General features: G+C 52.0%; 1 protein-coding gene across 1 annotated transcript in view; it reads left to right on the top strand.

The window, feature by feature from the left end:
- The window catches only part of MYOM3 (myomesin 3), a 47,465-nt gene extending 20,966 nt beyond the window's left edge, over positions 1 to 26,499 (top strand). The window contains exons 15-37 of the mRNA XM_036914711.2: positions 561 to 744; positions 3,501 to 3,675; positions 6,112 to 6,233; positions 6,591 to 6,778; positions 7,055 to 7,181; positions 8,245 to 8,423; positions 9,918 to 10,032; positions 11,010 to 11,166; positions 11,763 to 11,872; positions 13,361 to 13,405; positions 14,106 to 14,242; positions 15,851 to 15,995; positions 16,129 to 16,188; positions 16,526 to 16,593; positions 17,682 to 17,792; positions 19,531 to 19,618; positions 20,167 to 20,205; positions 20,426 to 20,534; positions 21,705 to 21,868; positions 22,087 to 22,123; positions 22,316 to 22,338; positions 24,092 to 24,147; positions 25,041 to 26,499. Coding sequence (XP_036770606.2) covers positions 561 to 744; positions 3,501 to 3,675; positions 6,112 to 6,233; positions 6,591 to 6,778; positions 7,055 to 7,181; positions 8,245 to 8,423; positions 9,918 to 10,032; positions 11,010 to 11,166; positions 11,763 to 11,872; positions 13,361 to 13,405; positions 14,106 to 14,242; positions 15,851 to 15,995; positions 16,129 to 16,188; positions 16,526 to 16,593; positions 17,682 to 17,792; positions 19,531 to 19,618; positions 20,167 to 20,205; positions 20,426 to 20,534; positions 21,705 to 21,868; positions 22,087 to 22,123; positions 22,316 to 22,338; positions 24,092 to 24,147; positions 25,041 to 25,304 — 2,703 coding nt within the window. The 3' untranslated portion in view covers positions 25,305 to 26,499. The remainder of the gene's footprint in view (positions 1 to 560; positions 745 to 3,500; positions 3,676 to 6,111; positions 6,234 to 6,590; positions 6,779 to 7,054; positions 7,182 to 8,244; positions 8,424 to 9,917; positions 10,033 to 11,009; positions 11,167 to 11,762; positions 11,873 to 13,360; positions 13,406 to 14,105; positions 14,243 to 15,850; positions 15,996 to 16,128; positions 16,189 to 16,525; positions 16,594 to 17,681; positions 17,793 to 19,530; positions 19,619 to 20,166; positions 20,206 to 20,425; positions 20,535 to 21,704; positions 21,869 to 22,086; positions 22,124 to 22,315; positions 22,339 to 24,091; positions 24,148 to 25,040) is intronic.
- Positions 26,500 to 27,415: the final 916 nt, after the last annotated feature.

Raw genomic sequence — 27,415 nt, 5'->3', positions numbered from 1 at the left:
GGGCATGGGAGGGTTCTGGACAAGCAGGGACATGATCTGACTTACTTTGTAAAGGCCCCTCTGAGTGTCATTTGGAGAAAAGACTGACATGGCTTAAAGGTATAAATGAACAGTCCAGTTAGGAAGCTATTAAAATAACTCAGGTGAGAGATGATGGTGGCTTGGAAGAAGGTTGTGGCAGGGGGTGTGAGGGTGGTAAGCCAGGGCTGGAGTCTGGATAGATTTTGAAGGAGGAGACAGCTGGGTTTGTTGATGGAACATATTTAGGATGTGAGGGGGAAAGGGAAAGAGTCAAGGATGGCTCCAAGGAGTTTGTGCCTCTGACCCCACTGGACAGGTGTGGGGCTGAGGTCCAGGGCCGACTTCTAGACATGCTGAGTGTGCTGTGCTCAGCAGGCATTTAGGAAGCGGTGTCACGGAGACAGGTGGGTCAAGGCTCAGCGGTCAGGGGCAGCCTGGGCCAGGATAGATGGCAGGGGCAGCATGTGTGACAGCCGCCCAGCACAGAGCTGGGCCCAGGCAACCGCTTAACCAATTCAAGTCTCTCTCCTTTGTCACAGTCAGTCACAGGTAGTGGCACCTGGGAGGCCATCCGCTCAGAAACTCCTGTGAAGTCCCCAAAATTCGCCCTTTTGGATCTGGAGAAAGGGAAGTCATACGTGTTCAGAGTGCGAGCAATAAACCAGTACGGCATGAGTGACCCCTCGGAGCCCAGCGAGCCCATCACCTTGAAGGGGAAGCCAGGTACCCATGTGATGCAGGACAGGACCCGAGGACAGGCCAGATCAGGCTGTCAGCATCCAGGGCCCAGCGCCCCATGGCTGCAGGGAAAGAGCTATGTCCGTTTCCCCACCCCTGACCCTTCCTACCCATCATGAAGGTGAGGAGCCACAGGATCGCAGGCCTATAAAGTTTTAGGACATCAGAGTCACATTTCTCTGGGCAGAAGGCTCTGGAAAGTATGGACATTTTTTCCAGATTATCAATTCACAGATTGCAGAATCCAGCTGGTCCAGCACAGGAGCCAAGAGTGAGCAAGTGGCCCCTTAGCTGTAACAGTCTCTGACCAGCGCCCAAGCTTGCCTCGGGCTGCCAGGAGTAAGCCTGGTGGCGGTGAGCTGACCCACCCCAAACTCTGGCTCACCAGGCTGGGCACCGCTGATCGGCAGCACAGCGTGAGCCTGAGCAAGTCATTTCCAAGCCGCAGATCTTGGTGTCCTCACCTGCCAAACCCATTGTTCTGAAGGCCTCATTCCTTCTCCCACCACCAGCTGCTTCCTGAGATTCTGAGCCACGGCTCTGTCCTGGTCCTGAGCTCCCTCCCTCCTCTGAGGTCTCTGGATTCTGGGGCTCTTTCTGTTTTTGATAAGACCAGGTGAGAAGGTTCCCTGCAGCTGTCATCAGCAACTAGTCCTTTAAGGAAGCCAGTTGCAGCACTTTACCTGTCCAAGAAAAGCCTGATGTGCTGCAGGGCCCATTGGGGAAGGTCTCAAAGTCCTAGATTTGTAATTTAAGGGAAAAAATATATTAAAAAAATATATATATCCATAGAAACTATAAATGGGTTGGTGGGCAAATGATGTTTTTCATTCATTCTGGTCTGGTTAACATTTAGAGTGACCCAGGCCTGGCCAGTGAGCTGTTGGTGACTGGGTGTGGGCAGTCTCTGGACCACGAGGCAGCCCTAGGGCAAGGTTCTAGTCCAGTTCAGAAAAGAAAACAGAGGAGAGGGGAGGGGAGGAAAAGGAAAAGACACTTACTTGTATCAAAGAAGTACAATTATACAAAAATGGGAAAATACAAAAGAAAATGCAAAAGAGAAAGAAAGAGAAGGAAGGAAGGAGGCAGAGAGTGGTATGGACGGAAAGAAGGAAGGGAAGCCAGAAAAACGAATGCCCCACCCCATGGTCCCCCTGCTCAGCGATGACCACCGTGAGCATCGAGGTGCCTGGCATTCAGCCTTTTGACCACACACATATCAGTGCATCTTTCTGAAAGTATGACCAGACCATGTGTAGAGCTTTGCATTCTACTTTTAAAAATTGACATTATATCACAAACATTTCTTCAGGTCATGAAATCTTCCTTGCAATCATAATTTTTATATCTGAGGACTACTTCATACCATGGATACCCTCAGCTCAAGTTCTTGTCTTTGGGTAGAATCAGGTCTCTTGTGCACAGGGGCTCCTTACGTGGCCTCCTTCCAGCCTCTCCTTTCCACCCAGTCTTCATCCACTGCCACATGTTTTCAATCTAAGAAGCTGAAGTTGTTAGCAAGACGTTCCTGAGACCAAGACCTCCAGGCTATTTCTCAGTACCTCCACTGTCTTACAGAGTAGACACTCAATAAATACTAGATTTGTGTGGGACAAATGCTGAGTTCAGCCTTTCCTGTTGATTTGGAGGCACCACCAGAACACAGGGAGAGGTCCAGGGGAAATGGAAGATGAACGTCTAGAATTCAGAAGAGAGGGCAGGGATGGAGGTAAAGTCTGGTAAAACACCTGCAGAGGGGGAAGGTTGAAGGCATGGGAACGGGCAGGCCCTCAAGATGAGAGGAGAGGTTAAAAATGGAGCAAGTCAAGGAACAGAAGCTTGGAGGAATCCCACAATAGGAGATTAAAGAAGATGAGCACCAAAGATAGGAGTCTGAGAAATAAAGAGTGAAGGAAGATCCTGCACCTGCCATCCATCCATTCATCCATCCATCCATCTATCTTTCCTTCTGCCCACCCACCCATTCGTCTGTTTGTCCATCCATCCATTCATCCATCTTTCCATATGTCCATTTGTCTACCTGTCCATTCATCTATCCACCTATCCACCCATTCTTCTATTTATCTATCCATTCATCCATCCATCTTGGCATCCACCCATCTGTCCGTTCATCCATCCATCCATCTGTTGATTCATCTGCCCATTCATCCACCAATCCATTTGTCCATCCATCCATCCATTCGTCTGTCTATCCATTTGTCCATTCATCCATTTGTCCATCCATTCATCCATCGGTCCATCTATTCAGCCATTCATCTAACCATCCATCCACCAATCCACTAATCCACCGATCCATCCATCTGTCCGTTAACACCTCATGGCAGGCCCTGCCTCAGGGAGCTTAGTCTCAGGTAGTCATGAAAGTCAATAGAGAAGTTTCAAGGAAAGAAAATCAGACTTTCTAAAGATTGAAGATAAAGACTGTGGAAAACTCTCAGATCTGGTGATTTCCTAGAGAAAGAGAGACTGTAAGGATTAATTATTGGAGGCTTTAGTGAGGAAGCAGAGATATTTGGACGTAAGCAGGGAGAGGACTTCAGAATGTAAGTCTGGGACATACCTGTGGGTCTGGGAAAGAGCTGCTCAAACCCCAGGGCGGACCTGAAATCCCCGTGTCACCTTTGATTGTGGTGAGGGCTCCTCCTGCTTCTCCACACCCCTCCCCTCCCCAGCCTGCTGTGACTCAGCATCCTTACTGATCCCATGTCTCTGTTTTTTAGCTACTCTCCCTCCTCCAGCTCAAGTTCAAGCTTTCAGAGATACACAGACCTCTGTGTCCCTGACCTGGGATGCAGTGGAAGGCGGTCCTGAGCTCCTAGGTTACTACATTTACTCACGGCCGGCGGGATCATCTGAGTGGCAAACAGTTAACAACAAACCTATCCAGGACAACAAGTGAGTTTGCCCCACCAGGCCCTGCCCGGGAGCATCCTCAAAGGAGGGGCAGGAATAATCATGAAGCCTCCCATTTCACACTGCGGTACTGGGCACTGGGCATTGTTCTAAGCTCTTTTCACGTATTAGGTCATTTAGTTTTAACTGCAACCTATGGGCTTATTATTTATGTTTATTATATTATTTTTATTATAATTGTGTGAAGAAACTGAGGCACAGAGCGGTTAAATAGCTTGCTGAAACTCCCCTAGTATCTAGGGGAAACTGGGACCTGCCCGGATGGCCTCTTTTCGGCAAACACTTGCTGAGGGCATGCTGTTTGCAGACAGAGGTGGCTGACTAGCTCTCGTCCCCCCAAGGAGCTGACACAGAGAGAGGCAGAGAGTGCCGTAGGGAGGCCTGGGTCCAGCCTCTGAACCCACCCCTTGCTTGCCCAGGGCCCCTGCACAGAGACTGCCCTCCTGAGCCTCAGTTCCCTCCTCTGTAAAGTGGCCGATGGGGCCAGAACCTGTACCCTGATCATCTTACCTAAAGATAGGGACAGGACCTTGAGCCCCACCTCACCATCAGCTGTGAGGGGTCACTCATAATTCGTTACTGCTGAAGTTCCCAAGCTGGAAAATAATTGGGTTTTTGGCAAATGAGCTAGAAGCCCCGATTGTCCCCAGAATATCATCTCTCCCCCAACTTGTCATTGAATGTGCAGGGCAGAGATTCTAGGAGAGTCAGATGAAGGCGTGGCAGTCTGGGGCATATGTCACACATGGGAGGAGGCAGGGAGGTGACATATTCCCCTGGTATGTCTGGACAACTCATTACACATGTGCACGTCATCAGGTACCTGCGTGATGGCTGGAAAGAGGCCAAACCCTGCTGCCCTGCCATGTCACCAGGGTGATGGCATAAAGGGAGCCCAGCTGGGCTGTGGTGCCCTGGTTCCCTGCCATATCATGGGCCCCACAGAGCCAGGCTCACAGGAAGTGCTCAAAAAATGTCTGAATGGATGGATGGATGGATGGACGGATAACGGATGGGTGGTGCTGTGCTGGGGCTCGGGAGACCTGGACTGTAGTCCAAGCTGTGTTCCTAATTGGCTGTGTGTCCTGGCGCACCTCTTTCCTTCTTGGGGAGCCCTTCACCACCTGTAAAATTAAGAAAATTTGATCCCTAAGGGCCCCTCCAACATTCCAACCCTCCACCCCATCCTCATCTCCAAAACAGGGGTAAGTAATGGTACCTTCCTCAGAGGGTGTTGTGACGAGTGCCTGAGTTTGCACAGCTAGTATTACACAGAGTCAGGGCTAAACAAGTGCATGCTATCATCCTTACTGTCACTGTCATCATCTGTCATCAACAGGGGCTGGTCTGGGGAGTCACCCCTAACCTCACCTCCTCAGGGGCTCCTGAGCATTATACCCCTGGTGCTTCATCCCTCTGGCTAGGGCATGTTCCCCAGTAGTTGTGCAAGTCTCTGGGTAGGAGCTTGTTGCTGTGTCAGTTATCTACACTTGATTTAAGTCCCCAGGGCTCCTTGGGGGCAACTGGCTGCGAGAAACTCCTGGTAGAACAAGATCTGCTACAGGAAAATGTTGATAAATGAAAGGGAAAAAGAAGTCCACAATTTGGGTTTTATTGAAGGGACAGGATGAGAAGGACATTTTTCTCTAAGCCAGAGTGTCCTGGCGTGTCTCTGGCTGATGGTTCTCTTTGGGAGTCTTTAAAAGGACTCCCTGTTCAGGAGTCACAGCCTTTGTACAAGTAATAAGAGTCGCTTGTTGAGTTTCAAGGACAAGGCCCGAAGTCCTGGGGATGTCCCAGGGAGCCGAGTTCAGGGGTTGGCTACCTACCCAGTGTATTCCCATTTTAGGGGTGGGCTCTAGAAGACCACATCCTTTAAAACATTTTTTTTTCTCTAGTTTTATTGGGAAATAATTGACACACATCACTGTATAAGTTTAAGGTGTACGGTATGACAGGTGTATAGGCTTGACTTACGTATATTGTGAATATTGCGACAGTAGGTTTAGTTCACCTCCATCATCTCACATAGATGCAATAAAAAGAAAAGAAAAATAATTTATCCTTGTGATGAGAACTCTTAAGCTCTACTCTCTGAACAGCTTGCCTATATATCACACAGCAGAGCTGGCTCTAGTCATCCTGTTCTACCTTATATCCCAGGGCTTGTTTATCTCATAACTAGAAGTCTGTACCTTTGACCACATTCCTCCAATGTTTAAAATCTTAAGGACTTCATCCTCCAGGAAACAGGCATCATTTGGGGAACAGGGGCAATATCTTCAGGTAAGAACTGGACCAGAACTCTTAAAATCTACTCCACTGGTGGCCACTTACCCCACAAGGTTTGTTCTAGAAAGTTCGGGAATGTCTGCAAGCGGTTTGGCCATCCCTGAAGGCTACACATTTCTTTCCCAGGTTTACAGTTCCTGGGCTGAGGACAGGGAAGGAGTATGAGTTCTGTGTCAGGTCAGTCAGTGAGGCCGGGGTTGGCGAGAGTTCAGCTGCCACAGAGCCCATCAGAGTCAAGCAGGCGCTGGGTAAGTGCGAAGGGGCAGGTCCAGCCTGCAAGCCTCTGGGGGCAGCCCTGGACTGGGAGAGCATCAGGGCTTTATAGACCACATCTGGTGGTGGTGGTCGGGGGGGTGTCCGATCCCAGAGGCAAGGGATTGAGGGTAGCTGGGGCTGACCCTGACCATCCTGTCCTTTGGAGAGGAAGTAACAATGGCCTGAGGCCATGGAGTGAAATCTGACAGGCTCTGAGGCCCAGGTGCCCTCCAGGTAGAAGGTGCCAGCTTAATTAGTGTCCCCAGGGCAGAGTTGGCACCCTTAGGCCCCACTGCCCTATCTGGCCTCCCCCAGGAGGCAGCAGCCCTCACCTCCTTGCCTCCCCGTAGCTACACCGTCTGCCCCATATGACTTCGCCCTCCTGAGCTGTGGGAAAAATGATATGGTCATTGGGTGGAAAGCCCCCAAGCGTTGTGGAGGTGGCAAGATCCTGGGCTACTTCCTGGACCAGCACGACCCGGAGGAGCTGGACTGGCACCCGGTCAACCAGCAGCTTATGCCCACCCGGGTGTGCAAGGTAAGGCTGGAACGTGGCCAACAGCCCGGGGTCCTAGCTCGCGCAGGTGGAGCCCAGAGGGCCCTGCTGGAGGTTCTGGGGCGGGAAGAGGCCTCAGGTTCCCTGGCCTCGATAATCCAGCTAATTTTTAAGGGCAAACCCACTCGACAAACCTTGTCTAAAGCCCACGGACTTCCTGCCCTGACACTCTCCCCCCGTCCTCCCCCCCCGCTGCGGCACCCCTCCCCCTTTCCTCCCCAGCCTCCGCTCTCACAGTCTGTATTTCCGCTCCTCAAGGTCAGTAACCTTCATGAAGGCCACTTCTATGAGTTCCGTGCCCGGGCAGCAAACTGGGCAGGTGTTGGTGAGCTGTCAGCGCCCAGCAGCCTGTTTGAGTGCAAAGAGTGGACAATGCCCCAGCCAGGTGAGCAGCCTGGAGGCGCTGAAGCCCAGCACCCACCCCGCCTTCCCTCCTTCCCCCAATCTGACTCCTGAAATGAACCCCCGGAGCCATCTGTGCATCAGGCTTGCTCTCGTAGGGCGGGACCTCAGGTCTCTGGCCCTTTCCACCAACTGACCCCGTAATCTCTGACACAGACGGTCTTAACCGCGCCTTAGAGGACCTTTGACCTTGACCACCAGCTGACCTGTACACCCAGCACAAGACCTAGCTCAGCACACATCTGAGCTCTGCTTCTGGCCACTGACCGCCCTCAGACCCCAAAGGCACTCTGCTTGGGTGGCCACCACCCTACGCACTGCTCCCGCCACCCCACCGGCCTTCCCATCCACGAGCCCCTCGGCTGCTCCCAAGGAAGGAAGGATCACAACCTTCCATCATTCTGCTCAGCTCCGTTCTGTTTTCTACACAAAACTTCTAACTGATGGCAGATGACTGGCATGCATGATGCTTTAGACAACAATCACAAACAATATTCATTAGGTATTTACTAAGCACTGACACTTTCTGTAAGTTATGTCATTAATTCTCCCAACAGCACTCTATTATAAGAACTATTATCATCCCCATTTTACAGATAAGGAGACAGGAATGTAGATGCTAAGTGACTTGTCTAGAGTTCCCATAGCCGGAAAGGCTACCCTCAGCTGGGACATGAATCCCCGTGATCTGACTCTGAGGTCACATCCTTAGCCCCTACACTAAACAGTGACATGGCAAAGGCATCAGAAGAGTTAATGCTGTCTGGGGTAGGGGTGGGGTGGATCTGGGAAGCTTCAGGAGGAAGTGGTGCTGGGCACATGTTGAAGAGTTAACCCTATTTCAGGCTCAGACCAAGCCTGTAATGAACTCAAGGCCTGCTGGTCCTCACTCTGCCCAGAGAAGGTGCTGCCAGGCCTGGTTGTGACTGATAGATAGACAAGCTTGCTGACTAACCGCCCAGCTCACCGCCCGCCTGTCTGGATGGCCATTTGGCTGCCTGGCTGCTTGCCTGGTTGCCCAACCCCTCTCTACCCATGTCCCACAGGACCCCCGTATGATGTGCGGGCGTTTGAGGTGCGGGCCACTTCCCTGATGCTGAGGTGGGAGCCCCCACTGTACACGGGGGCTGGGCCCGTCACAGGCTACCGCATCAGTTTCCAGGAGGAAGGCTCTGAGCAATGGAAGCCAGTCACTCCAGACCCCGTCTCTGGCACCCATCTGAGGGTGAGTCCCAGCCCAGAGTCCTCTGACCCACCCTGAACCTTCCCTGCCACTGGACATGGCAGGACTACAGAGTATCAGAGCTCAGAGATCATTGCCCTCACTTAATGGCTGCTGAGAACCAGAAAGGGGAGTGGCTGACCCAGGGTCACACAGCGGGTTGGAAGTAGGTCTAGCTGGGAGGTAGTCTTAACCTGCTCCGTGCTAGGCAGACTTCTCCCTAAAAACTCCAAATCAGCCAGGTGTATCAGCATTTGGATATGCATGTCCCTTCAGCCAGGAATTCCACCTCTAGGATGAAATTGTAGAGAAATAATGAACCAAGTGTGCAAAGACCTCAGGACAGTGGTGCTCAGTATAGTGCTGCTTATAAAAGCAAAAGCTGCCAACAACTTAAATGCCCATCACAAGTAAGGGTTTGCTTAAATAAATCACAGTGTGTCCTTAAAGGGGAACCAGTACCAACTAGGATAGGGACTGTGGATCTTTAAAGGACAACAAAGGTAGGCCTGAATATATATACTGACATGGAAATATATCCATTAAATGTGGCTAAGAAAAAAAATAATACAGACTGGGATTCTTAGGTAACATATGTTAGATAACATACCTGTGTATCATGTCATACCTGTTACCTATGAATGAACATACATGCAGATAGATGTTTCTTAATTTAAATGAGGAACAAACCCTAAACTCTTTGGATAAATGAGAAATCTAGCAGAATCATTGGTTTTCTTCATCTGTCGTGGTTGTTAGGACTTCCACACATGGAGGAGAAAGGAAAGCATAAACAATTCTCTCCTGGCATAACCGAGGCAGCTCACACATTTGTTTCATGTCAGAAGACTCAGCTGAAGCATTCAGAGCAGACACAAGTTACGTACAACCGGTCAGTCAGGATCACGGGTTTCCAAGTCACCGGGGCATTTTCACCAAGCACCTCTGAAGCAAACCTATCTCACGGGCCTCCTCCATTTAAGAAACGTTTGTAAGGACAACTCCAAGATGTGGATTAGATTTTTTTTTTCCTGTAGCTCTAGGGAAAGAGGGAGTATTTTCTCCAACTCACCTTCCTGAGGTGTCTTTCTCCAGGAGGTGGAGGGGAGGGTATGCAGTTTTCAGGACCACACATTAGCGTTCCATTAGTGCCCAGAGAGAAGCCCATGGTCTTCCCTGCATGGGCCCCTGTTCCTTTCTGCATATGGGGGCTGGGCACCCCAATAATCAGCCAGCACCTGAGCTTTCAAGAGCCACTCGATTCTGATATGACAGCAGATCTGCAGGGGGTACAAGAGCCCCTTACCGAAGCTGTACTTTTATGTCTTATAATTTCAGAGAGCCCTGTGCTCGCGTTCTAGAAACCAGAGATGGGTTTTTGTATCTGTTTGCTCTCTCTCTCCCCATGTCCCCTTCAGTCCAATGGCGAGGGGGGCGGTAAGGGTGAGCCTGCTGTCCTCAGTGCTCACTGTTGTCCCCATCACTTCCCGCCCCCAGATTTCTGACCTGCAGCCGGGGAAGAGTTACGTGTTCCAGGTACAGGCCATGAACTCAGCGGGTCTGGGCCAACCATCCGTGCCCAGTGACCCTGTACTCCTGGAGGACAAGCCAGGTACGGGCGGGCCGAGGGTGCCAGCGCACAATGGCCAGGCTGTGCAGCCAGGATGGGTAGAGCCCCGAGTAGAGTCAGTCGACAGGAGGAAGCACAGGGTCTGCAGCCAGACAGGACCTGCTGGGCCCTCTCACATTCCCCCAGCCCCGCCTTCCGCCTCGCCATCCCCACTCCCACCCATTGCTGTGGGATCCTGAGATACAGATATAGCTCTGCCTTCTCTTTGATGGTTTCCATTCTTCCATATGCTTTATTCATAAATTCATACAAGTCCTTGTGGGTATTTAAAATAATACCCAACCCTGTTTCAGATACCACACGAGGTTTTATCGGTCTTGTGGTCACACTCCTGAGGTCCCCTCCCGCCGCACTTGCCAGATGCTGTGCTAGGTCCTCGCACTGGCCTGGCCCTCCCAGCAAGCCCCTGAGTGAGGGATCATTGTCTCCACCTTAGAACTGATTTTATTGTAGCTCAGAGAGGTTAAACGATCAAGCCACACAGCTAGTGCCTTTGGGGCTCTCTCAGCTCTCAACTATAAAACACCTTCTCCTTCCATTCTTTCAATTATTCATTCATTCAACAAATATTTGGTGATGGGTGTTTTGGGCTGGGAGAAAACCAGGTCTCTGCTCTGGTGTGCGGGAGGGGCAGGGTGGATGGCCAGCAAACAAGGAAGCAGTTATGCAGAAAAAAGGATTTAAGATGCTGATAAGTGCTATAAAGGAAATGAAACAGGGTGATATGGTGAGGTGAGGTGACCAGCCAGGGTGGTCAGGGAGGGCCTCTCTGAGGAGGTGACATTTGAGCTGAGAAGGAGTTGGATCATGCAAACCCTTGGGGGCCACAGCAGGGAGTCTGGGTTCATTCCTTTATTCGTGTGCTATGGGCAGCCTTCGGAGGGTTTAAGCAGGGGAGAGGCATGGCCTAGTTTGTTATTTCTAAACATCTGATGCCCTCCGTTGGATACTGCCCTCAGATGCCCGGGAGATTGAGGTTGGTGTGGATGAAGAGGGCTTTATCTACTTGGCTTTCGAAGCCCCCGAAGCCCCCGACTCCTCAGAATTTCAGTGGTCCAAGGACTACAAGGGCCCACCAGATCCCCAGAGAGTCAAAACCGAGGAGGAAGTTAACAAGTAAGTGAGGGGATGGGGGTGCACAGCTAGGCTACAGGTCCCAGATGTTGTCAGGTGGTCAGCAGGAGCTCGTGGGGTTACCCACCCAGCAGGACTCACAGACAATGGGCTAGAGAGGGGCAGCTTGGTCTCTCACTGAGGGTGCTGACTGCCACCTTAGGGACAGTGCACTTGGTGAGCTGAAACAGCAACATTCATTTGGAGATTCTTTTCATGTAAGTGACTGTGTGTGCCTCTGTTGGCGTCTGACACACTCTTGCAGGTTCTCTGGGCTCAATGACCTCATCTGTAAAAAGAGGGGTTGGGTCCAGATGACCACAGGGGTCCCTGCCGAATGCCTCCATGTCTCCCTCCTCCCCCCCCAGCACCCGGGGCTGCAACCCTGTCCAGATGAAATAAAGCAGATGACTTGAACCCTGGGGGCAGTGTGGCTTGCAAGCAGGCTTTGTGACAGAGAGCCTGGCTAAAGGGGCCACTGAAGGTGCCAGGGCAGAGCTGCCCTGAGCAGGGGACCCTGGGGAGTGTCCCTGCCTCCCAGGTCCGGAGTGGGGTGCATGAGGCCCTTTTCAGAGCCTCTGCTCTCCTCTCTCTGCCAGGTCCAAGATCATCCTGAAAGAACCTGGCCTTGAGGATTTGGGCACCTACTCAGTGGTGGTCACCGATGCTGACGAAGACATCTCAGCGAGCCACACACTGACCCAAGAAGGTAATGCCCTGGCTCCACTGCCACCTCCCCAGAGAGACAGGCCCAGATCAAGAGTCCCAAACACAAATGCCCCCAGAGGCAGGCAAAAACCAGCAGAACTTAGTAAACCAGCCGTTTCCAGAGAAGTAGGCCCACACCCACTCATTCAGTCTGCCAGTCAATTAATAAATATCTGTTGAGCACCTACCATAGGCCAGATCCTGTCCTAAACACTGGGGATTACATCAGAGAACTCAGCAAGCAAAAGTCCCTGCCTGATGATTCACATTCTGCTGTCTCTCTTTCCTTTTTCTACTTTTGATAAATGCAAAGGCACCAAAATTATTTCACTTCCTTCTGTAGCCTCAAAAAAAACAACAGTGCAAATGTAATGACAAATAGCAAATGGCAGTTGGTCTGAGGAATGAGGACAATCGTGAGCAGTGAGGGCAGGTTGGCCACAGCTAACCAGAGAGTAGATGCTGGGTCCAGTGGGTCATCCACCTTTAATGATTTAAACAGAACTGAAACAAATGCTGATGAGTGACAAGACTCACTCTGCTGTTTCCATAGCAACTGGGAGACAGCCCATTGTTTTCCCTGCTGATTGCCTTTAGTTTTGTTAAGAAGCAGAAACCTGACAGGCCCAGATTGCTATTCTAGTTCCACAATTTTCTGGTTCTTTGTTCTTGAGCAAATCATGTTACCTCTCTGGGCCTCAGTTTCCTCATTTGTAAAAAGGGGATTTTAATCCCTGGCTGCGTCAACTGAAACAATGCTATGCAATATAATTAGATGATTCAATGCAAACTAAAGCCATCCATAAAAGGGATAGGTTTTTGTTTGCCTGGATTCTTGCGAGAGTCCAGACTCATCATTACTAAGGACTCCGGGGCTTACACGGGAACATGAAGTATGGGCTCTGCCACTGCCAATTTATTCAGGCAGTGCGTGTTTACTGAGCACCTACTGTGTTCTATACACTCATGTAGGTCAGAGTTCAGCTTAGCAGGAGAGACAAACTGAACACAAAGAAGCAGTTGGCCAATGAGACAGCCCTCTGCAGAACCGCCCAAGAGGCTTGTGGACTGAAGTGCTCAGTGTGGGGGCCAGACCCACAAAGACAGGGACAACATATCACAGTGGGCTGCCAGTAGGGCTCAGGAGCCAGCAGGCCTGGGCTGCTTGGAGGTGGGCAATAATGCTCACCCCATAGCATTGTGTGAGGAATACCGAGATAATGCAAGGCCTAGCACACAGTAGGCTCTTCTCTGGTGAGGTAGCACTTGACCTCAGGGCAGCCTGCAGCAGCCTTGAGCGTGCCCCTCAGTGCCCTAGGGCCGAGGCCCACAGTACTCAGCTTCAGCCTCTGCATAGCCAGTGACCCCAGGTGGAGAGGGGGTCTCTCCAGACTTCATCAAGCATAGGACCCTAGGAGGGCTCCCATGGACCCTGCTGGCCTGGGTATTTCATTCTTTTTTGTTTTTCCCTTGCTCCTCCCTGACCCAGAGCTGGACAAACTGAAGAAGTTGAGCCATCTGGTCAGAAACCCAGGTAAGCAGCCCAGGCCACCAGCCCAAGCAGCCCCCACCAGGGCCGCTGGGGTGTTCAGGGCAGAGCTGAGTCAGTCTGAGAGACAGAAACTAGCCCAGGGGCAGAGGATGGGAGCTTGATGGGGCTGGAGGGTCAGAGCCCGGGAGTCAGCAGTCCAGAAAGGGCAAAGGGCAGCCAACAGGGTGGAGAGTGGGTGCAAGGAGGGCAGGCGGATGGTTTCTTCTTGTAACTGTTATTACTGGCTCTTGAGTCATCTGGCTTTGGGGTCTTCTAAACCTCTGCTTCCCTCCGTGGGCCAGGAGTAGCATGGAGCAGGGCTCACAACAAATTTGGGTGCACATTGGAATCACCCTGGGAGCTTTTCAAAACCCTGGTGCCCAGAGCACACCCCGGAGACATCAGAACCTCTGGTGCTGGAGTCCGGACATTTGTGTTTTTGAAAGTCCGTGGGGATGCAGTGCCCAGCTAGGGTGAGAACCAGGACCCCAGAGCTGTAGGAAGAGGAAAGGTTTCCCTGAGAGGAGTTCAATCTAGACTGAATGCGGAAAACCCTCCTCGGACCCCCACCCAAAGTGTCTCCGTCAGACTCTCAAGCATGTCGCATGTTACATGCCAAGGGGAGCTCAGGGTGGGGCTGGATGGGAGCGGCGGGACGGGGAGAAGGACGCCCACCCACCCCTGCCTGGCCTCTGCCTCCCAGTGATCAAGCTCATCTCCGGCTGGAACGTTGACGTCCTTGAGCAAGGAGAGGTGCGGCTTTGGCTGGAAGTAGAAAAGTTATCTCCAGCCGCTGAGCTGCATCTAATCTTCAACGAGAAGGAGATCTTCAGCTCACCGGTAATTGGGACTCAGTAAGAGAGGTCGCCCTGCCCAGGACAGGGCCCCTCCAGGCAGTGGCTCTCCACAGGCTGGCACCGCCCCCTAGCGGACGCTTCAGAAATGGCCACATGCTCTAGCTGCCTCCGTGATGGGGTGCAGTAGGTATGGCACTGGCTTTTAGTGCCTGTGCGCGGGCGGCAGGGAAACTAGATGCCCACCAACGCAAGGGACACTCCCACAAAGGATTTCCCACGCCTTCCACAACTTTTGAATGTCCTGCCAGACACTCTTAAAATTAAAAACCTACATTCATGCTTATAATTATCTAAGCCTACACTCTAACTCAGATAAAAAGGTTTTTTGTAGATTTATTATAGTGAATGACAGTTTTCATTCTATTAGACCCTTGACCTGTGCCCTGTCATTAATTTTCCTGTTCTTGTACAGAATGGCTTTTGATCTTTTTTCTTTTCTTAATTCTTTTACATTCAAACCGATTCCCTATAAATCAATGCAGAATGAGTGAGACAGTGCCTGAGCATCTGCTATTGAAATACTTATCACTGTCCTCTCTTCTTCATATGGCAATTGTGCTATTACACTGGCTTTTTAAAAGGTCATGCATGCAAGTGGGTTGTATTCAGTTGAACCATATGAATTGCCTACATTCAACTGTTCTTATTCACAAACACACCGATTTCAATCTCAGGAGAGGTTCAATCATGCGATCATATTATTTGTGAATTTCATCTCCAGATGACAAAGTGGCCAGAAAATATGTGTTATAGAGAGGAAGACTGTTCGGACATAGGAGAGAGGGCTACATGTCAGGAGACTCAATTCACCCGCCGTGGGTTGTGTGCCCTTGGGCTGGTCTCTTCCCCACTCTGTGCCTCAGTTTCGCAATCTGTACAGTGGGGCTGGGTGATCCAGGATCAGGAGTAAATGAGAAAATGGATTTGAAAGCTCTGCACAAAGAGGAAGTGTGACCTTGGCACGTGGTAGAGGAAGTGTTACAAAGTCTGTACTTCTTCGTACCCAGCATGGGAACGATTGGTTGTCCCTATAGAAAAATAAAAGTAGGTGCTCCCTCAAATCGTACGTACAAAAAAGCCAGAGGGGATACAGTCCCAAATGTGGAAAATAAAACTTAAAAAAATATGTTGGAATACAACACAACATAAACGAGGGCTCATTACAGGCAGCAAGCACACAGGCTTTTTTATTATCCTTTATACCCTTATGAGGAATGTTTTTTCTATTAAATTCCAATAGAAGGAATTAGAAGTAGAAAGATAACAAAGAATGTAGAAATAAAAGTAGAAAGTAACAAAAAATGTGGCACAGTAGGGGTCGGGGGCTTATTATTAATTGCAATTAACTCTAGCACCCAGGACCCTTTCCTGTGCCTGCTGGGCCCCAGAGGTATTCCCAGGGGCCATGTGGGCCAGACCCCCAGTCTATTTAGGTGGTAAAAGGACCTCCAGGGCCCCCTCCTCAGACTCTGAAGGCTTTTAACTCTGCACATATCACCCTTCAAGTCCAACTATGCCCCAGCGTGTGCCCCAACACAAATTCCCTAGGATAGGAAAAGGGCAGAAATGACTCAGGGTTTGTTCTTCCCAGAACCGCAAAATCAATTTTGACCGAGAGAAGGGCCTGGTGGAAGTGATCATCCAGCACTTGACTGAGGATGACAAGGGGACATATACTGCTCAGCTCCAAGACGGAAAAGCCAAAAACCAGATCACCCTGGCACTGGTGGACGACGGTCAGCCATGCCCTCCGCCACCCCGCGCACCCGACCTCGGCCTCGGCCCTGGGGTCCTCTGTGCCGCCTGATGCCCCTTCTCCGGTCCTGAGCTCCTCTTGGCTCACGCCAGTTCCTCCCTATGTGTTCACAGATTTTGACAAACTACTGAGGATGGCAGATGCTAAGAGAAGAGACTGGAAGAGGAAACAGGGTAAGAACTGCTGGGGCGAAGTTCAAAAGCCTCAGCCACCAGGCCGGTGGGCAGCGCTGGGGCACTGCTGGGCTGGAGGGTTAGTAGATCCCAGCCCTGCGGGACCCCTGAGGGAGGCAGTTCTGTCCCAGTTCCGGAGCAAAACAGCACTTACCCAGCCCTGAGAGTGAGCACCCCCTTGCCTCTCACCCCAGTCGCTGCCCGGTGGGGAAACAATCAGCGGTCAGGGATCTGTCGCTAGCAGCCCTCCCCAGCTGGCTTCCCGTCTCACCACCAGGTGGCGCCCTGGCTGAGCCGAGCGCTCTGACCGGTGTGCGCGTTGGTTTTGTGCTGGCAGGTCCCTATTTCGAGGAGCCGTTGCAGTGGAAGGTCACGGAGGACTGCGAAGTGCTGCTGACGTGCAAGGCAAATCCCCGCCCCTGCCTCCAGCCCTAACCCCCAAGCCCGTGGGACGAGACCTTTGGCTTGTCCCCAAGCCTGGTGGCTGTCCTTGCCCCACTCCCCCAAATACCATACCGGTGCTTGGCCAAACCCAAGGGAAGCAGCCCCACAGGGACAGCATTTACCTGGAAAACAAAGCCGTGTCTCACTGAGCCCAGGGAACAGCATTAGCGAGAGTTGGGTCAGCCTTCAGCAAGGGCTCCCAGCTGCCCCAGGAAGGGGTTCTGTGGGGCCAGAGCGTCAGGGAGCAAGTGAGGGGTCTCTGTGTTGAGGGGATTCCCTGGTGTTTATTGGTAGCCTTGCCAGACTCTGTGCTCAGTGCTTCAGAGCATTTCTTTATTTCCTCTGCCTCACAATCATCCACAAGATAAGCATTAATTATCCTTACTTTACCGAGGAGAAAACAATTGTAAAAATAGCTCCAGGCCGCACAGTAGGAAGTGGCAAGAGGTCTTCAGCCCAGGTGTTAACAGTCTGACTCCAAAGCTGGTGCTGCTTCTCAGGAGCCTGCAGCCTCTTTAGATAAGTGGGAAGGGCAAGGTGGGGGAGGGCACCCTCCAGGAACATATCCATGCAGCAATCTATGCACCAAACACTCCGCAAGGTACTGGGCATTCAAGGGTAAAGAAGTGGCCTCCTTAGGCCTCTAGGAGCCCTCTTCCGAGGCAGGATCATTGGAAAACAGCATGCCTCCTGCTGCGAACAAGACATTGCAAGAAATTGATTAATAATGATGGGGGGGCATTCTGGGGTACTTCAGGAAGGCTTCCTGGAGGAAGTGAGATCTAATATGTGTCTTTAAGATGCAGAGGCATTTACTAGGAAAAATAGAGTAGGGAAAGGATCATGAGGCACAAAGAGCACCATTAGCAAAAGCTCAGAGAAGGTCTAGTGTGAGGAAGGAGTGGCTGAGCCTTAGCCTGAGGGTCCATGCACTAGGGAGACAGGGGCCGTGGGGGTTGATGTCACACTTGTAAAAAGAGTTCTAATGAGCTGAGTTTTGACTTAAAAAAAGAAAGCCTGATGGCTGTCCTCATTCCCACCTTCCTCAGGTGACCAACACCAAGAAGGAAACCCAATTCCAGTGGTTCTTCCAGAAGAAAGAGATGCCCAATGGTCAGTACGACCCACACACTGGAGAAGGGCTTCTCTGCATCAAGGAGGTAAGTACAACTCCAGCCTCAGGACTCACACAGCCTCCGAGCACTGAGGGGGGAAAGGGGGCGCAGGCCCAGGCCCAGGACTAGCGTGAGGCAAGTGAGGCACTCACCTTGAGCCCAGAATCTAAGGGGACACTAAAACCTCAGTAATCAAGGTAAACAATATTTCATACAATTTTTTAAAAATAAAAATTAATGCCAAAAAAAAGGACCCTGGGGGCAGGGTGGGAAGGAAATACCAAAATTTTAAGTAAAGACAGGACCTTTTGTTTGAACTCCAGTCTTGGCCCTGCCACTGGATGCGTGGCCTTCAGCTGGGCATTGTCCCCATGACCTGTTTCCATCTGTAACAGGAGCGGGTTACGTGTTAGGAAGGAAAGCAAAGATTCCTTCCTGCTGAGCTCAAGAGTCTAGGATCCAGGCCAAGAAGGTTTTCTCCATGTGAGGCAGGTCTGGGCAAAGCAAAGCAGGCCTGGAGTTCTCGTACCCATGTCCTCCCCACGGCCTTCAGAGGAGTGTGACCTGGCTAAGATAGAAACACGAGGCTTGTACCCAAACATTCAGTGTTTCTCTTTCCTGCTGGTTTCCTGGGTGCCAGGGAGGACTGGAGCAAGTGCGGGTTTGCTGAGTAGAAAGGAAATAATGATCTCAGGGTCTTCTCTAAATCCTGACCAGGACGATACCAAGTTGGCCTTTGTCACCACAGTGCAAGCTCCTCACACTGGGCTTGGTATCAAGTAGGTGCTTGATGGCTACCGAGTCTTGTTAAACTCATCCCACCCGTTGGTGCAGAACTTTCTGGCCTCCGAAGGGTTACCTCCCAGAATCCTGGCAGCAGTTACAGCACACAGCCAGGGAGAGGACTGTGCCCCCATGTTACCGATGAGTAAACTGAGGCTCAAATAGTTTAAATACAAAGACACAAGGTTAGAGGGTGGGGTCGTATTTCACTCCAGGTGCCCTTCCCAGGGTTTGGCTGGGACTTTGAAGCCTTCGGTGGGGGTAAGGGAGACACAGGCAAGGACTGCTGGGGCTCAGCACATCCATCCCCAGGTTAAAAGCCACCTCTGCCTTGGATCTGCCTTGAAACACACTATGTAGAGACGGTTGGGGTGGGAGGGGCTTTTTGAGGGGATGGAGGGTGTAGTGGGGGCAGGCAGACAGCACTCCCAGGCCCTGAAGGAGACACTGAGTAAGGAGAGGCCACTTCTGGCCTCTGGACTTTGCTTCCAAAGCACGTCCCAAGTTCTTGCTTTGCTGAGTGATGGTTCAGGCTTCATTTGGGATTGGCAAGCATGTTCTAGAAAGGACCCCCTTCGTCCTGGGCAAAAGAAAACATGCCTCCTTCTAGAGAAGTGTGGAGGGGTCCCTCCTCCCAGGGCAGCTCGGGTGGAGGGTGTGTAATGCTCGGACACACCGCGAGGGAGGCTCCCTGTGCTCAGCGCAGAGCAGCTCCCTGAAGTGCAGATGTGGGGTGTCTGTGTCCGCCCGCACTCCCCCACCCCAGCCCACCCTCCCCTGCCAGGCCCGGGCCCAGACAAACCCTAAGCTTGGAATCAAAGGGCTCTGGAGGTGGAAGGAGCCCTACCCATTCCAGATGGGTAAATGGAGGCCCAGGGGAGAGAGGGTCTCGCCCGAGGCCGCACAGAGTTAGGGGCAAGCCCGGAGCCCAGGCTGAGCTGCTGCCCGCCGCTCCTTCTGGAGCCCGTGCTGCCACACCGTCACTCACCCTCCTTTCCAGCTGTCCAAGGAGGACAGGGGGATTTACAGAGCGACGGTTTCTGACACTCGAGGGGAGGATGACACCATGCTGGACCTCACAGGTGAAGGTAGGTGCTGGTGAGGTTAGAGACGGGCCAGGAGGCCGAGGGGGTCACCCTGAACCAAGACCCTGTGTCGTGACCTACGGGGAAAAACCTGTGGGATGCCCATGTCACCTGGGACACCTGGGACACAGAGAGGCTAAGTGAACTGCCCACTGCTGCACAGCTAGTCAGTGGCAGGGGCTTGGTCCGTGACACTGATGCCCATGTTCACTGCCATACACTACAGTGAACCTAGGGTTCAAGACCTGAAGCCTGAGTTCACCCCTCTGCCCCACCCCGGGCCCCAGCCTCCTCATCAGGCTCGTTGGCCCAGCCTGCAAGAAAACTGTCAGGTCAGCTTATCTGTCCTCCAGCCGTGGCGCCCTCCAGCTCCATTAGCCACTGAGTGCCCAGCCCCCTCCACCCACACGCCGCGGGAGTCCTCCTGCAGAGCCCCTCATGCCTGAGAGCTGCTCGTGTGTCCCACCAGTCTCTCCCAAGGATGTCCCCACTCCTGGCACATCCCTAGGGGGGCCCTACATCAGCTGACCATTCTTTCTGTCTCCTTCCAGTCCTGGATGCCATCTTCACTGAGCTGGGCAGGATTGGTGGTAAGCAAGCCCCTCTCTTGGCCCAGCCTGGCCTTGAGGCCAGATAGTCTCCAAGGGGCCTCCAACAGCCTTAGCTACCAGGGGTGGGTCTGGTTTCCAACCTCAAGACTGGGGGAGAAGTTTCTGCCCCCTCAGCACTGCATTCCCCCCACCACACCCCCAGATATGGCCCCAAAATGTGCTCCCCAAAGAGCTTTAACCTTCTGCTCTGCCTCCCCAGCTCTCTCTGCAACCCCCCTGAAAATCCAGGGAACTGAGGAGGGGATCCGGCTCTTCAGCAAGGTCAAGTACTGCAACATGCAGTACATGAAAACCACCTGGTCCCACAGGTATGCTGGCCTCACCTGGAGCCCTGGCCAGGCGGGACTGGCAGAGACAGGGTCTCCCACCAGCTGTGCCGTCCACAGAGGGAGCTGGGGATAGGGAACAGCAGTTAGGGGTGCAGGAGGGAGGTTCTCCAGGGAGGTGGGAACCCTGGTAGTAGGACCATTTTTCAAGAATACCTATGATCACAGAAGGATCATTGTCGTAGAGCATCATCTGGGAACTGGGAGGGCAGGATGCAGGAGTGGGGAATAACCAGAAGATGAGTTGGGTCGGTGGTGCCCTTGTGGGTCTGTGTAGCCACAGCAAACTCAGGCAGCCAGGCTGCGAGGAGAGGTGGAGGCAGAGGGCCCTGTGGGGCTCATTACTGAGTGAGGGCCAGCGCTGGAAGGCAGGGGAAATAGGGCCTCCACAGACACCCAGCCAAGAGCTCAGCGGCCCCAGGTAGTTTGAGTGCAGAATTTTCCCAGTGCTTCTTATCATTTGAACACCTCAGCCTTGTGGGGCAGACATTACTGCATCTATTTTGTGGAGAAGTCTGGACTGATTTGGTTAAGTTGTCAAATGAGTGAGAGCTGGGCCAAGGGTTCTTTCCCCAAGCAGAGCATCTAGGCCCAGAGGAGTCATTTCTATAACACTACACTGGGGACAGGGGCAGGGTGCCTCCAGGAATGAAATTTAAGTAGAAGGGAAGGAGTTTATATGGTTTCTAAGGTCTAGCGGAGGGGGGTTGTGGGGAGAAGCCCTGGGAGGGTGTAAGTTGAGGAGAATGAGGTGGAGAGGGAGTGACTCCTGAGGTTGGGGGAGGTGGTGGTCCCTGACCGTGGAGCACGGGTGCCTCAAAGTCCCAGCCAAAGGACCTGTCAGAAACACTCAGCACTGGCATGCACTTGATGTCCCGCAAGAACTGATGAATTAAGGATGGATGGATGGATGGATGGATGGATGGATGGATGGATGGATGGATGGATGGATGAGTGGATGGATCTTTGTGACATGTTGCATGGACAGTCATGACCTTCAGCCCACAGATCTGGAAGCAAGAGCCCAGGAGAGGAGTTGGGCGGGGGCTGGGGCAGTGTGCAGAGGTGCCTGTAGACCTGCAGACAGACAGCCTGTGCCAGGCAGGACTGACGAGCTGAGCCCTGCTAACCACTTCCTGGCCCTCACCTCAGAGAGAAGCGCCTGGAGAGTGGTGACCGGCTGAGGGCTGGCACCACCCTGGATGAGATCTGGCTCCACATCCTGGACCCCAAAGACTCAGACAAGGGCAAATACACCCTGGAGATAACTGCTGGGCAGGAAACCCGACAGCTCTCAGCCGATCTCTCGGGACAAGGTACTGTTCACCTGTCTGCCCACAGAGAAACCTGTTTAGAAAATCCCATGGCCTTTTGCGGGGACTTCCGACTCCCCACCCAATCCTGGCAGTGCCCCGAGAGAAGGTTGGAATGGGAGGGCGGAGTGAAGGAACAGCCAGCCCCAGCCCTGTGCCTGCGGGCCAGGGGTGCAGAGACCCTGACGCTCCCCTCCTCCTCCCCTTTTGCCTTCTTGCAGCTTTTGACGACGCCATGGCTGAGCACCAGAGACTGAAGTGAGTGCCATCTGTGTTCTCGTGTGACTCATAGACCCCTCGGGGTGTGGCATGAGCTCTGCGTAGGACCCCTTCCTTCCAAGGAGACCTGGCCGGCTCCATCCTTCCCTGCCACCCTCTCACCCCCCACCCACGCAGGACTGTCCTTAAACAAATGGAGCCCTGAGCCATTTTTTCTTTCCTGTTTTTCAGAGCCTTGGCCGTCATCGAGAAGAGTAAGTCCACCCATATTTCTGTTGTTTTCTTTTCTGAGCTGGGGCCAGTTTCCGGGCAGCTCATGCCTCCTGGGAGGCTGCTGAAGTTCCCGTCCCCGAGCGGCCCGTGTGGCTCTGGGCTGTCACAGAGCTGCAGGACGGTGCAGACGGACAAGGAGTTGAGGATACCTGAGCCCGTGGGTGGGGAGCACCCAGAATGGGCCTGGTGCAGAGCAGGCCTGCAGACCAAGTCAGGTGCTCCACCAGGTGGGACCCAGCAGGCAGGGATAGACAGGAACGAGGCCGGGCTGGCCTTTCCGAGTGAGGTGTGGGGAGGAGACGACTTCAAAGCCGAAGCTGGTTCTGGTTCTCAGGGCACTGGGGCCTCGTCTAGTCCAGGACACAGCCCCACACCCTGAGAGATGTGGCTCGGCCTCAGAGCAGCCCAGGTGCCACATCCATGCACTTGAGCTTCATCAGGTGTCCCCCAGCCAATTCCAAACCGCCCAGTTCTAGGAGCCCGGCCTCCTGGGCTCACCGACCCAGCAGATCAGAGCAGGAATTCCCATGAGAGACTTCAGGCAGCAGAGCAAAGCAGCCCCTGCAATTTGGCACCAAGGAAGGAGACTGAACAACTGTGAGAAACGGGAGAGAGCCTAAACCCCGATAGCTTGGGGCATTTTTGAGAGGGGGTGGTTCACCCTCCATGGTGTCAGTGCCCCTGAGTGTCCCCACTTGGCAGGAAGTGCAGGCCTCGGCACTCCTAACTATAATCTGGAAGGGGGCAACTGGGCATCTAAGCAACCATGAGAAGCCCTTGCAGGGGGTGACCCCCCAGGTGGGAGGAGCTCGGCCCGGCACCTGCCTGCTCGGCTGACTCATGGAGGCCCTCCCAAGCCCCTCACACCACCATCTAATCACTGGCTCAGACGAATGTCCCCTGCCATCCATAATGCTCTGTCCCTGGGCGGGACACCTCTTCCAGGACCCTAGCAGAGGGAAGCTGAATTCACCAAAATATGGTTACTGGAGCTTGTGAATCAGGAGTCGGGGGAGTGGATCATTTCACCCAGCTGCCAACAGCCCCACAAACATTCCTGCCCACAACAGCATACATTTCTGGGGCCTTCCCCACCCAGCCCCAAATCAGGACCGTGCTCCCCTTACATCCAAGACAGACATCATCCATCTGCTTTGGACTCTTTGCACTTCCTGGATCCATGCTCTGGGGTCCAGGCTGCCCACCCGTCTTGGTCCCACAGCCTCAATTGTAGCATAAGGAATACATTGGCTTTCTGCTTAATCATTTATAACCATAATCTCTTCCTGCTCATCTACAGTGACCACCAGGTACCCTCCTTCTCCAGAGTCAGTGTCCCAAAAGCTGCATCCTGCTTTTCCTGCCCCCCAACCTGGGGTTTTTCCTTAACTGGCTCATCACACCTGTTGTGTGCATTTTGTGGGTTTAAGCCTCAGCACAATCTCATTTCCCTTCCTTCCTGGTTCTCGAGGGGAGGGGCACCTCGCTGTCACCTCCAGGTGCCACCAATCATAAAGATGACCTCAAGTCAAGGACAAGAACACATGACATCCTCTATCTTTTGTTTATGAAGGCAGGAAAACATGTGATACAAACGGAAAGATTTCCACCCCAAATGATGAGAACAGAAAAAGAAGTATTGCTTAAAAATAAACCTCAACTCTGCGGCACCCACTTCTGGGAAGCAGCTGGTGGGAGAGCATTCATCACTGGGGTCTTGTCTTTCCCTTCCAGATCGTGCCAAAGTGGTGAGGGGCCTGCCAGATGTGGCCACAATCATGGAAGATAAGGTACAGACTCCCTCCATTCCACAGCCAGCACTCCCACGCTGTTCACGTTTTTATGGTGCTTTCTCGCAGGCACTATTCCATCTGTGCACATATTTTAGCTTGTTTAGTGATCAAGGCAACCACATTAAATAGGGTCTTATCACCAGACACATTTACAGCTGAGGAAACTGAGGCCCAGAGAGGTTAAAGGACTTACCTACGGTCACATAGTTTAAAGGGACTGAACTGAGACTCCTACCCAGGCAGCCCAGGTCCAGACTGAGTGTCTGACCATGACACTGTAATGGTGATCTCTGTATTAGGGCCTCAATTACATGTGGAATCTAAAAAACAAAACAAATGAACAAACAAACAGAACAGAAATAGACTCATAACCACAGAGAACAGATTGGTGGTTGACATAGGGGAAGGATGTTGGGGGATGGGAAAAATAGGTGAAGGGGATAAAGAAGTACAAACTTCCAATTAAAAGTTAGTCATGAGGGTGAAAGTTCAGCATAGGGAATATAATAACAAGAAGAAATTTCTCCAACTCAATTTATAAATCTTTGTATTAAAGCAATAGAGTTTTACTTGCACAGTAAAATCACAGTGACAAAATATGTATGACAAAAAGCAATAAAGCAATGGCCAGGCCATTGTGGGGCAGATACTTTCTGGTGTTAATGGGCTGAAGTTCTAACTACTAAATATTCCTGTACAAAAGTTGAGGATGGAGGACGTGAGTTAGAATAAAATGTCTCTCCCTTTAAGGTTACCCTGTTATGGGTTACAGTATAATACACGTAATGAATTTATCACAAGAAGCAACTTGTACTGGGGAGTGAAGGTGAATGCCAAGGGTTATTACAAGGAGGTGACTCTGAGCATTCCCTTCCCTTCCTTTCAAACAGACCTTGTGCCTGACCTGTGTCATCTCAGGAGATCCCTCCCCAGAAATCTCCTGGCTGAAGAATGATCAGCCTGTCACCTTCCTTGACCGCTACCACCTGGAGGTGAAGGGGACGGAGGTCACCATCACCATCGAGAAGGTCAACAGTGAGGACAGTGGGCGCTACGGTGTCTTCGTCAAGAACAAGTATGGCTCTGAGACGGGTCATGTCACCATCAGTGTGTTCAAGCACGGGGAGGAGCACAGGGTGCTGGAGAAGATGTGACGGGTGTGTTGGGGCACAACCTGAGGTCTGTCTGCATGGACCAGTAGGGTCAACCAGTGGGTCACAGCCTGGCCGAGGCCATGGGGGGTGGGGCAGGGTAGGCCCAGGACAAAGTGATGAGAGTGGAGGGGACACACCAAACTGGAGAGGCAATAACCTTGCTGGTCTTGAAAGGCCTCGGGGGCCGCTGAATCAGCCCTGGCTTGGAATGGGGTCCTATGTGCACGAACCAGTTGCGACTCTAACCTCTTTGTGAGCCTTGCCTTGCTCACCTAGTAAATGGGAATTTCTACCCCAGAGATTGTTTATGAAAACCCTTTATAAACCATATGCCAGTGGTTCTCAACAGGAGGCAGTTTTGTCCCCCAGGGGACATTCGGCAATGTCCCAATTTTTGGTTGTTATAACTGGGGTGGCTACTGACATCTAGTAGGTAGAAGCCAGGGATGTTCTCTGCCACACAGAATCACCTGTCCCTACATGTCAACTTGGGTGCTGAGGTTGAGGAATCCTGACATAAACTGATGTATCACAATATTCTTCCTTTAGGAGTCTATGTGTTTGATTCATTTAAGTTCCCTGAACGTTCATGTGAAGTCTACTGTTTGCCAGGCTGAGGATATTATTGAAGCATAAAGATAAATCATATGCAGCTCCCTCTCACAAGGAGGCCTCAGCCCAGTAAGCGAGACAGAGCGGGGTGCACAAGGCAGATGGTAAGGATGATGAAACAGATCCAAATGAAGTGCCACTAGTGGTCAGAGAAGGGAAACAGATGTTTGTCTCAGGAGGGGAAGGTGGGCTTTAAAACACCTTCACGGAACTGGCAGAATGGATGGGGGACCCTAAAAAATGAGTCCGATTTGGTGATGGTAATGGGCAAAGGACATTCGAGGAGCAGGGCAAGGTGAGAGCAAAGGCAGGAAGGGGGGTGACGCTGCCTGGGCGGGTGGTATTGGGTGCCAGGCCGTAGAGTGGGGTGACCTTCAGGACCTCTGCCTGGTGTGACAGATACTGGTTGGCCTTGCTTGATGGACCTCAGTTCAGAACTGGGCAGCTCACCGCCCTCCAATTTCCTTCTTTTTTAAGATTTGGAGGGAATGGGGTTTATAAAGTCATAGATGTTTGTTGTAAAACTTTGGAAAACCCTGAAAATTATAAAGGAGAAAAATAAAAATCATCTATATTCCCAGCACTGGGAGGTAACACCAGTCTCTGATTTCTGAAATAACATCTGAACTTAAGGATGAAATTAATCATGTCTCTGTCCACCACTTACATGGGCATCAAGGCGTGTGGGGAATTCGTATCACCCAGCAGCTTGCGTTCCAGGTGCCACAGTGCAGTTTGACCAGGTGGTCAGTGAAGAGGAGTGGGGGGCCAGGCGGCAAGGGAAACCTGACTGTGCCCTGGCTGGGAACGAGCATGGGGAACTGCATAACACCCCTGGGCTTGAGGCCACGCACTCACTGTGTGATTCGGGCAATTCTTGTCTTTCTCTGGACCTCAGTTTCCTATCTGTAAAAGAAGGTTGAAAGATCATTTCTAAGGGCCTTTCCAGCTGAGAGAAGATTTTTATTAACTCCCAGAACTTGACTCTCCTTTGCTTTGCTTTCCTCATGACTCTGTGGTAAAGAAAAAGGCCCCATCCTAGCTCCCACTCTCATACTTGGTTTCTCAGAGAGGAGATCTGGCTTCTTTCGTGTGTCAATGAAAAAGGTCGCAGTATCCATTACTTTGTCCTTAAAATCATCACAGCCTTACATATGGCTATATTAGTACTTCATCTTCACACAGCAGCCTGCCCTCCTCCTCCACGTGATCCTCGCCCCGACAAGGGAATTAGGCGCAGATCACGATGTCAATCACATGGGTATGCAGCATTCTCCTGTCTCAGTGCTCATCAGATCGAAATGGACAGCATCACTGGCCCCGTTTTTACAGCTGTGGCAGTCGAGAACCTGAACGGTAAATGGCAGAGTCAGGACAAGAACAAGAGTCCGTGGGTCCTGGTTCAGAGGATGTTCTGATCTGCCACACTGCACCTGAGCAATGCGGAGGGGTACGTGGAGGCCCCGGAGCCCAGAGGTGAGTCGTGCCTAAGAACTCAA

This window comes from Manis pentadactyla, chromosome 4, assembly GCF_030020395.1.
Source record: "Manis pentadactyla isolate mManPen7 chromosome 4, mManPen7.hap1, whole genome shotgun sequence".
NCBI lineage: Eukaryota > Metazoa > Chordata > Mammalia > Pholidota > Manidae > Manis > Manis pentadactyla.
This window is presented reverse-complemented; position numbering and strand designations above follow the sequence as displayed.